General features: G+C 48.3%; 1 protein-coding gene across 1 annotated transcript; it reads right to left on the bottom strand.

Moving 5' to 3' along the window:
* Window positions 1-2,231: 2,231 nt before the first annotated feature.
* On the bottom strand, window positions 2,232-11,073 carry C1H1orf115 (chromosome 1 C1orf115 homolog). The gene is made up of 2 exons (XM_011761159.2): window positions 10,649-11,073; window positions 2,232-4,772 (listed from the first exon to the last, which is right to left on the bottom strand). The coding sequence occupies exons 1-2, from the start codon at window positions 10,958-10,960 to the stop codon at window positions 4,653-4,655; spliced, it is 432 nt and encodes a 143-aa protein (XP_011759461.2). The 5' UTR covers window positions 10,961-11,073; the 3' UTR covers window positions 2,232-4,652.
* Between the last annotated feature and the right edge of the window lie 462 nt (window positions 11,074-11,535).

Genomic DNA, 11,535 nt, shown 5'->3' with positions numbered 1-11,535 from the left:
GGGTTCTATTCAGGGGCTTGTGGGATTCTATGAATGGCTCATTGCTTTATCAAAATGAAAACACTGAAAGACAAATTCAAGTCTGATTTTGCATAGGAGAATGATAGCTGTGAAAATATTTTATAATTACATGCTTTTTTTCTTCTTGACTCTAAGAACTCAAAATGCAAAAATCATCATCCTTGCCAGAAAGCATCTTTGCTTCTAAGCTCTGTGACCATGGACACGATAATAATACCATGGAATTAAAGAGCAAGTGAAAGGAAGTGTGAACTCTTCAGCTCTATTTCTGTCTGGTCCTTTGGCTTGGATTTTTATGTCTGGTTTGAACTAGATGCATCTGTTTAGAGCCTTGTCAACAGGTTATGCAAGAGGAACTACCTGAGAAACACTTTTTTAAAAAGCAAAGCCCATCCTCAAGGTGCTTTATTCTAATCCTAGTTTGTGTCTCCAGACGAGGCTGAAGGGTAGAAAGCATGAAGCATTTCGAGGCGGAGATTTGGCCTGAGGCTTCCAGCAATAAAGCCTTTGTTCTGCCTTCCTCCGCGGGGTGGCTGGTGCACTCAGTAGGCTCGGGCACGGAGCCCCGTAGATCAGAAGTGATCCCCTTTTCCCTCGGCTATGATGTTCCTTGGAGTGGTTTGGCTCAAAACCAGCCTTGTCTCTAGAAAAAAAATAATAAACACACACCCTATGTATTTTTTATTTTCCCACATTTCCCCATGAATGGTCAATGCAGTAGAGATTTTTTTCACTCAAGAACCATCTGGGTTTTTGGCAAAACCATGGAACCTCTCAAATGTGTGTGTGTGTGTGTGTGTAATTACAGAATAAGCTTCTGGGATGATCTATCAAATGTTCAAAAACATTCTGGAGGTGATGGCATCATTGAGTTTACGGGGTTTCACCATGTTGGCTAGGCTGGTCTTGAACTCCTGACCTCAAGTGATCTGCCCATCTAAGCCTCCCAAAGTACTCAGTTCCTCTGTACTCCTGAAGTCAGGGGCTGGAAAGACATCATGGGTGCAAACCCCATAACCACAGCTGCCTACCTCTAACACTGCAATAACTGTTTCCTGAGGCCGCAACTGTTTTCTGCTAAGGAAGACTACCATTCCTTAGAAGACTACTGGAGGGTGGAGGAAGCGGTCCGAGTTCAAGTCCTGCCTCTGGCTGCTTCTTGGTCACAGATGCTGTCGGGACTTCTCTGACAAGACACAGGTGCTGGGCAGAGGGGCAGCAGAGATGACTCCAAGGTGGCTGAAGACACAGTGGTCCCTCTCTTCTGCTTTGCTGTAAGCCTAACAGCAGGTTGAGACCAGTGGGCCCTGATGGCTACCAGGACCACTCTTCTCCTCTCCACCTTCCCCACCTCCAAGACTTACTCTGTCACTTCCGTGAGGACTCGGTGAGCAGGCATACCACATGTACGCAGTGCAGGGTTGGAACCTGGCAGGGTCCCTCGCTGGCCCAGCCTCCCACTTGGGAGTCCCACTGGCAGATGCACTGTGCAGCAGGCCCCCAGTGGCCAGCATTTCCCAGCTGAGGCAGAGGAACAGGTGCACTGGAGTTTTCTCAGCAGCCTGTGGGCAATGCAGCTCCTGTCCCCAGGCTAGGCTCTCTAAATCTGAGCTGGAGGTTCTGGAATTTTTTTTTTTTTTTTTTTTGAGACACAGTCTCACTCTGTTGCCCAGGCTGGAGTGCTGTGGTGTGACCTTGGCTCACTGTAACCTCTGCCTCCTGGGTTCAAGCAATTCTCCTGCCTCAGCCTCCCAAGTAGCTGAGATTCCAGGAGTGTGTCACCACACCCAGCTAATTTTTTATATTTTAGTAGAGATGGAGTTTTGTCATGTTGCCCTGGCTGGTCTTGAACTCCTGAACTCAGGCAATCTGCCCGCCTTGGTGCTAGGATCATAGGCATGAGCCACTGTGCCCAGTCCATTTTTTAACAAACTCATGAGCTGAGTGAGGCTCCTGTAAGTCAAAGCCTGTTCTGCTGGCTTAGAGAGAACTGTCCCCTTTAACACATAGGCAGAGTTCCCAGGTGAACGGGGGTCTCTCTCTCCACTGGGTCCTTGGGGAGCACCTGTGGGCTCCTACTGGTTCCCAGGGAGGTCTCTCCCGACAGGTCATCACCTGCTGTGCCAAACTCTCAGTGTGACTGGACTCCAGGAATCTCCCTCAGGCAAGGCTAGGAAGTGAGGAGCTGGGAACCCTTCACACCAGAAACATTACATAAATTGAGGCTTTTATTTACATCATAGGACAAGAAAAGGATACAAAAGAAGTCTCTTGGTCAAGCACATCAAGCGAAAGCTCTACAACTCAATACTCAGTAAGGTGTGGGCACTGATACTTAAAAAAAAAAAAAGAGAGACAGGAAAGGTAAAAAGGTAATCTGTGACATGATCCAAATGCTTACACTCCAGGAACTGAGCAAGAGAAACCCAGGGCAGTGCTGTCACAGAGAATGACGGCTCAGGCTGAGCGATGTCTGAGATTCATCTTCTGTACCCATGAACCTGACTCCCAGGACAACCCCTAGGAGGTTTTGACTTTTGACATTACTGAGTTAATTCTTAACCAGATTCTTAAGAATTTCAGGGCCAAACAGGCTTGACGATACAGTTTTTCCAATTTGGGGGATGGGAGTGGGGAAGCTCTTCCTGGGACAGACTCCCAGGCAAGGAAAGGCCCCAGCAGCTGTCCCCTGCCCTGGGGTCTGCCTCCATCTCCCCACGAGGAACTTGTGGGCTGCCTGGGGCTCGTCAGCAGCCCTCACAGGCTCTCACTCTTTTTCCCACTCACTATGCTTGGCTTTTTCTTCCACTTATGTCTCCCTCTCCCTTTCTCCGACACCCGGTGTTGTGGGGCAAGCTATAATGATCTCATGTGTGTGAAAATGTGCCGTATCCACTTTCATCATCTGGGCTAAAACCAGATCACTTGTTTCGCTTTTCCTCACAAATATTAACAAGGCAGGAATTGGCTCCCAGTGAATCTTCAACATGAAGTTGAAGCTTCAGGAAGTGAAGTGCAGTCTAGCTTCACAGCTTCAACCTTCTCCTCTACCCCTTCCTTTTTTCTGTCTGTCTTTCTGTCTGGGCTTGGCCGTGCTTGATCAGAGAAGCATCAGTGTTGAGGCCTCCCTTTTATGCCTTGGGACAACACGTAGGTGCTGTCACTGATCCTGCAGACTGTTCAGCAACAGCCCCTTTGGATTTCTGGATATTCTGGAAACAAAGTCAGAACAGTGGCCTATGGGGGGTTGGCAGAGGGGTATGGTAAGAGGACCTCCTTTCTTTCATCTCCCTGTTCAGCGTCCCATGGCAGTCCACAGGTCATCCTTGGTGGGTGTCAGGCCCAAGACCCATGCCCACCCTACCCTTTGAATCCAGGTGAGATGAGGTCAAACTGGGCAGCACAGAAGAAGAAAAGATGCTACAAAGGCAGCTAATGAGTTCATGGCCTCAGGGGTTTTAAGCACCAGCCCTGGCCACCCAGCCTCCCTTGTCCCTACCTAGAGGCACAGGCCCAGCCTATCTGAACTCCCTGACACTGATGCTCCAGAACTAGTTCCTGGATGGCCAACTTCTCTCTTACAACATCCTCTTGCCTCGTTTCCATTTCCTTCACATCTGTCTCCTACTTACTGGTTTCTTCTCTAAATCTGTATTTTCATTCCTGGGTGTTATGTCTCCCCCCATCTCTCTCAGCCCCTATGTCCCACCCAGGACAAAGCACTCTTAGTTGGACTGGCGGAGAGGAGCTGAGCCAATGGCGAGAGTGCGTTGATGGTGCTAGTAGGCCCTGACCACAGCCAGCCACACCTTTGCAGGGACTCTAGTCGCTGCAAACATGTGGCTGGGCTGAAGTGGGCAATGCCAGGCACAAGAGCCCTCCAGAGTGGTCCTTCAGCCAACCTGTCCCAGCCACCCAGCCTGCGTCCAATCTTGCCCTTTTTCCTCCTTCTTCGCCAGCTTCACAGTCATGCAGGGATGGGGTAAAATGACAAGCTTTTATCTACTTTAAACAGTCATGCCACACTGCCAACACAGTTTTCAAAGCATCAAGAGATCTTTTCTTTCTTCCTTCTTCTCAAGCCTGTAATTAAACTGGTGACAGAGTGGTAGAGGAAGGAGATTGGGGAGCACGACTTGAGGAATAAACAGCTCCTTAGCTGCCTCAGTTCTGAGGGCAACTAAAGAATGTGAGCGCCTGTCAGCCTACGACCTTTCAGGAGAATACAGCAAATCATCTGACTCCAGTAACATCCTCTTCCTCCCCTCAAGATCACTGTTCTGCTGCACACCCACACTGCTTGGATCTGTTGCGTGTCGGCTTCCGCCCCAGTGCCTGCCACCTTCAAGTGAAGGCTCTGGCTTTAGCACACTAGCTCCACTCCCAAACCTAACCTCGGACGAATTCGCTGCAGGATTGACCATTGGATCCACGTGTGACCGAGAGATGTGAGAAGCTCAGCAGATGGGCAGGGATGACTCATTCATCATACTAATGTGATTCAACAAAGAAAGGCATGTTTTCTCTTCCAAGTATGCTGTATGTTCAAGTCTGAGATGCTCCAGGATTCACAAAGTTCCCACAGCAGGGGCTCCCATTCACTCTGGTGGCACCTGCCGCAGCAGCTCCCATTAGCGCACAAAGGATACCACGCTGGTGGCTACCGCAAACGGGGCGGAGTAGGCTGCAGCGAAGCCTTGCAGGCCGATGACCACGTAGCGGCATCCTTTGATGATGACCTTCCCAACATTCTAGTTTTAGGAATAAAAGAGAAAAGCAAAGGATTAGGGTAGGCAATTTTTAATTCTGCCATCTTTCATGAAAAAAAAAAAAAAAATGAGTCACGGTAACATACATAAAGATCATTTTTCCTGATTCTCCCGTGACAAATCAGCAAGTTACCACATTCCCACATCTCTGGTGGAAGGTGCCCACCCCCAGCCTAAGAATATGTGGGGGCTCACAGTAGACATCATCCCCTTGGAACGTGCTTTCAAGCACAGCTTATTTCCAGATAATTCAAAGACCTTCTTGGAAACAGCAGTAAGGCTGCTAATTCTAAAATTAAGCAGTTTTGTTTTGTTTTTTTAAACCAAAGATCATTCCTTTTCTCTGTTCCAGCTAAAAATTACTGGGCCGTCAGAAGGCTGGGTTAAATTTTCCTTCCTTCACCTTATCTGAAAGCCCATCTTCTCCTCCCTCTACCTCAATGGCATGTTTCTGTCTGACCCACACATCTGTCCCTTTGTAGTCTTCTGCCATTTTCTAATTGCTATATCCATATAAGTCCAGCATTTCCAATACCATTATAAGCTCCTTGACGGTCAGGCTTGGGCGATGCTTTCTTGGTAACCACTCCTCCTATTCCTTTTCTATAAGGCTGGATAGGGGACATTCAGAGAATGTCAGGTGCTAGACAGGGAACATCTAAAGGGCTCAAATGGGATTGCAACAGAAAAATTAACACCACCACCACCATTTATTGCATGGCTGCCCACAGTCTTCCCCTCCCTACCTCAACTTCTGTCATCATTCTTGGTGACATCAATGTCCATGCAGACAACCTGTGCCTTAGGCCGCATACCTTGTCTCTCAGTCCTTTGACTTTTCCATATTACCATAACCACTCAGACTGGTTTAACTTAAAATTCCTGATCACAATCACAAATCTCACCTTGACTTCCAACACCACCTGAAAAACCTCCGTATCTGTCCAGTAGGATGAATTTCTCTCTCCTCCGGGTACTGCCTCATACTTTTCCCTTCTTAAGCCTCCCCACTTGCAACACACACGAACACACCCAAGTCTCCATACCTTCATGAGATGATCCCACTTCATCTTTCACAGAAAAACAAAACCAAACCCAGACATCATCAGGGAACGTGCTCACCTTCCACCACTCTCTATAGCCCTGCTTGTGTCTGCTCCTGGCTTCTCCCACGTTGCCTGTGTTACAGTGGAGAAAGTGGTCTTCTTCCCCCAGGCCATTCCCTTGATACTTGCTGTTGGTGCCTTCTCCCACCTTGATCTTGGCTTTCCCTTCTCCAGCTCCATCATTCGCTTCCTCTCCATTGGATCCCATTAGCTTACACACATGCTCGGGTATCACCTTGACTCCGTATTCCTGCCCCAGTCTCTGGCCTCCATCACGCCAAGCCAGCCAAAAGAGCCAACCACATATACTGCCTCCATGTCTGTACTTTTTATTCCCTCTGACTCCTACCCCAACCCATGCAGGGACTGTCTGGTCATGGCCATCTACAACCCCCATGCTGCCTGACCCAGTGGACACTTTTCTGTCTTCCTGACCTCTCAGCAGCTTTTGATGTACTTTATGAAATAATCATCTGGCCTCTTTGACTCCATATTCTTAGTTCTCCTCTACCTAAATTGGGAGCTCCTCCTCAGCTTTCTTTGCTAAATTATCCCTTCTAATGGACTTTAAAATGTTGGTGTTCTTCAGTACTCAGTCCTGGGTCTCTCCTCTCTCTCTTTCCCTACAATCTCTCCTTAGATGGTCTCATCCATTTCTAATGACTACAAGTATCTCCTAGATTTAAAGAACTCTTCAGTTCAGACTCAAACATTCAATTCATTACTTGAGATCTCCACTTTTTGAAGACCCCACAATTCCTCTGGCATGCACTCTCCCTTGTAGCCCTAAGTACATAAACTTAACATGGATTGGCTACTGGTATGTCCCTGGTGGCCTTTGTCTATCAGATGTCAATCATTCAAAGCACAGAGAGATTACATCTGTCCACATTTATATATCTGGCTAGAGGCAGAGCTGAAGTTCAATCCCAAAGAAATCTCACTTCAGGGCCTATGACCTTAACCCCCATACTCTATTTCCCTTTTTAAATAAAGGCAATATGTAAGCTTCTAGTTAACTACTCATGGCCTGGGCTTGAATTCCAACTCTATCACTTACTTAATTTCCCATGGCCTCAGTTTCCTCACCTATACAATGGGAATATTTAGTAACTACCTCATCGGGTTGTTAAGAGGAGTAAATCAGATCACGCAAGGAAAGCACTGAGAACAGGGCCCGGCACAAACTGCAGGCCATGTAAGTGCTCCCCAATATCAGCTATTATTACTGCTAAATAACATCTGCTTCTTTTTATTACATAGCAATTTAGGTTTGTGGTGGTAATACATAAACCAAAGATTTTTGTTGTCTGTTTGGGAAAGTTTGTTAAGACTATAATTTCCTATGACTTCTGGTTTACTTGATTTTTTTTTTTTTTTTTTTTGAGACCGAATTTTACTCTTGTTGTCCAGGCTGCAATGCAATGGCGCAATCTCAACTCACTGCAACCTCTGCCTCCTGGGTTCAAGCAATTCTCCTGCTGCAGCTTCCCAAGTAGCTGGGATTAGAGGCATGCACCACCGCACCCGGCTAATGTTTTGTATTTTTAGTAGAGATGGGGTTTCACCATGATAGTCTGGTTTCCAACTCCTGACCTCAGGTGATCCACCTGCCTCGGCCTCCCCAAGTGCTGGGATTATAGGCAGGAGCCACCGCGCCTGGCCAAGCTTTCAATAGTTTACATTACAGGGTCCCTCACAGTAACAGAAGGAGGGCAGGGACTCTGTTGTGCTCATTACTGTATCCTGAGCATGCAGGAAGAGGCTGGGTGTTTCCTTCGGTACCTCTCCCGCTAAATGAGGAGCTTTGTGAGAACCAAGTAATGTCTGTGTCTTCTCCAGACACTGCTTTCCTGGACATTACTCTGTTGATGTGTCAAAGAGACACTGGGTTGGGGCATGCGCATGTGTGGGTATGTGATGTTGCTAAGAGATACACTTCTCTAAATGTGTGGTAAGAATCATTGGGGGAATTCTACTTACATGTTTGAAATAACAAAAGAAAAACATATTTTCTGGGAACAAGCTTAACAATCAAGAGTGACCCATTATAAACAAGATCAGAACCACAATTGCCTACATTAAACGTGACATTTTTGGTATTTGTACATCCATTTTGCTCAGCCGGTTACACTTTAAAAGCTGCTTGTCACTTTGTCTTTGTAATTTAGGAAAAAGAAATCTACTAAAATAGTTAATTAAATGGAACATTGTCAAAAACACAGATTTGAGAAATGAAATGCAAAGAAACATAAAATGTCTCTCAACCACTATTTCAGGGTCATTTGAGTGTGCATTTGGAATTCTTTGATCTGAGTAGAGCTTTCTACCCAACTACTCTCTCAGAGGGGAGCAGGGGTCTAGGGGAACAAAGAGGGGTTGCCTGCTTTATTTCTTCATGTTTGAGCCTGGTGACCCTCTCAGTTGGCTCCAAGAAAGTAGAAGCTGAAGTCACTCTTTTGAAGGGCAGAAAGGAGAGATCCAACCCTAACCTGACGATGTCCTCTCACCTGGCCTCCTGGGTCCACTGAACTAGTGTGCAACACTCTAGAGCTTTCATGCCCACAGCTGGGCTTGTGATGGCCCCTCTACCTCAGATGACACCACTTCTCTAGCCACTGAAATCTTGGTTTTTTCATTTGTTTTAGTTAAGGCAAATTCGCATAACACAAAATTCACCATTTTAAAGTGCGTACAGCCCAGTGGCATTTAGTACATTTACAATGTTGTGCAACCACCACTTCTATCTAGTTCCAAACATTTTCATCTCCTCAGGAAAAAACACATACTCCATTAAGCAGATGTGCTCCATTCCTCTTTCCCCCATTCCCTGGCAACCACCAATCTGTGTTCCATCTCCATGTGTTGACCTATCCTGGGCACTCCATACAAATGGAATCATATGCACTATCCGTGATCTTGTGGGTCTTGCTTACTTCACTTCGCATAATATTTTTAGAGGTACATCATGTTGTAGCATGGATTACTACATTTCCTTCCTTTTATGGCTGAATAGTATTCCATTGTATGTATATAACACCCTTGTTTATGCATGCATCCATTTAGGGACATTTGGGTTGTTTCTACCTTTCAACTATTGTAAATAATGCTTCTATTAAAATGTGTACATAATAAACATTGATTTGAGTACCTGTTTTCAATTATTTTGGTTACATCCCTAAGAGTGGAACTGCTAGATCACAGAATAAGTCTACACTGAACTTTTTAAGGAACTCCCAAATTGTTTTCCATAGCGGTTGTCCGATTTTACATTCCCACCAGCAATGTACAATGGTTCCGATTTCTCTACATTCTCACCAACATTTGTTATTTGGTTTGTCTGGACATTTTTTGCAGTAGCTGTTCTAGTGGGGATGAAGTGTACCTACTTCATACCACTTCACTGTTATCTGGTGAAATCTTAACTCATCCTTCTGTGCCCAGTTTTCATGTCACCACGATTTCAAAACTTCCCTGCCTTTACAAGCTCACCGCTGAGGAGCGAACTGCCTGAGCTCTGTGCCCTGAAGCCCCCAGCGGTGGTGCCCAGCTATGTCAGTGTCTTCCTGGGAGGCTGTGCCCTTCTTTAGGGCAGGGCTGCCCTGTATTCATTTTCGCAGCGCTACTGCTCAGCACAATGCCTGACGCATAATGAGTGCCCCCAAAATATCTTCAAGTCCTAGTCCTTGAGCTGAGGTTTCTGCAGTATCAGTTCACCAGTGGAGAGGGACATGATGGCTTCTTTGTGCTCAACTGGGACCCAAAGCACAGATGATTCGTCCTAGCAGGGCTCTAAGCCAGAAAGACCCAACTTTATAGTTTTACCCCTGCCTGTGTTCTGCTCCAGAAGCTGCTGACATAACTTTAAAGAGGATAAACCTAAGCTCCCAGGTATGGAGACTGAATGGCTTCAGGTATAAGAGGGCACTGGGTGACACAGATAACAGGACAATAAATCAGATGAGGCCCATGGCCTTTGGCCAGGACACAGTAACTTCTGTGACTTTATTCTGGGTGGCCTTGTCCAGGCCAGGAGAGCTTCCGGCAGCAGCTTCGAGTGCTTCCAGGCAGAGACACCTAGGAACTGCATCTGGGCTTTGATTTCTGAGAAGGAAACTGTCCTTTTCTCCCACATTCACCCTTCCTAACCCCATTTCCCCGAGACAAATGGCAGAATGTTTTGAAGGCCCCAGAGTACACTGATGGTTGGCTAGACGAGAAAAATTCAACAAGCGCTTATTTATGTATTTGTTGCGCTCTCAGGCCCTGGAAATAACCTTGGGAATATCTGGGAGAATAACCCAAACATTTCTCAACTAATGGGATATCCTGGAGAGGATGTTACTGGAAAACACATACACTGGGTTGCAATTTCTTTCTTTCCACCTGGGCCAACCTTCTCCAAGTCACCTGCCGCGCTCACGCTTCATATTCCCATCTGTAATCAGGGACACTGATTCCTGATCTTACATAAGAACCACCTTGGTGGGAGCCCCTTGAGAAAGGTTCTTAAGCAGCCAGGAGCGCAATAGCAGGCACAGAGGGGACTACCCAGCCCAACCTCCGATTTAAGTTTCTATCACGACTCGCAACTCACGGCTCGCCTCCCGCGAGGGAATGGGAGCGGGGGCGGAGGGGGTCGCAGGTGTAGCCCGGAGAAACTGGGTGAGTCGACGGTGAGGACCCGGCTCCCGCTCCCCTGCGAGGCACCACACCCGCGCCCTCCGGGCAGTGGCGGTGCAGGGCCCCTACCTTGCCGTACTTCTTCAGCTTCCGCCGGTACCGCTTCTTGGGCTGCTCGCTCGGCGCCGGCTCCTCCAGGGGCTCGTAGCGCTCCGGCAGGTGTGCGAAGTGCACCCTCCGCGCGCCCCGGGCCCCGGGGCCCCGTTCGACAGCCGCGCTCGCCCCGCTCTCGGCCGCCGCCTCCGCCTCGTCGGCGTACTCCAGGTGCTCCAGGATGGCGGCCGCCTCCTCGTCCCCCTCGGTCCTCCCTCGCCCTCGGGGCCCGCGGCGCAGGAGGCTGCTCTCCGCCTTGCTTCGGAGCCTAGCTCCCACCGTCATCATGCCGCGGCCCCTCTGGCGAAGGTCCGAGCGCAGAGACACCAACCTTTGCTCCCCGCCCGCTCCTCCGCCCCAGCCCGGACGGGGCGGGGGATTGGGGCCCGCAGCGCCCCCTGGCCGTGGGGCCCGGGATGGCGGCGACTCCGCTTCGAACTGGCCTGCCAGGCGGCGGGTGCGCTCCGCCAGCCCCGCCCTGCACCCACCTGCCGGCCAAAGGGTGCAGACTACAGCGTGCACTGCACAATGAACATGCAAAACACCTTCAACTGCACTTGCTGCGAGATTAATGACCGCAAATAATAGGACTCCATCTGCTCATGTTCAAATTAGCAACGATGGTAAATGATACTAGAGATCACGTTAAGTGCTAGGGAGGGTATGGCGAGATAGTCACGGTAACGGGATTCGTGGGAGTGCAAACTGGTGGCAAGGTTTTGGAAAGACGATCAGAAAATGTTTATCGTGAGTCAGGAAACGTCCGTATCCTTCTAGGAAATATTCGGAAACGCAAGACAGTATGTCCACGGTGTTCAACGGTCTGACTCAGTGAAAAAGTGGAGCAAACCAACAGGGAGAGG

The sequence above is a fragment of the Macaca nemestrina genome, chromosome 1, assembly GCF_043159975.1.
Source record: "Macaca nemestrina isolate mMacNem1 chromosome 1, mMacNem.hap1, whole genome shotgun sequence".
Taxonomy (NCBI): domain Eukaryota; kingdom Metazoa; phylum Chordata; class Mammalia; order Primates; family Cercopithecidae; genus Macaca; species Macaca nemestrina.
This window is presented reverse-complemented; position numbering and strand designations above follow the sequence as displayed.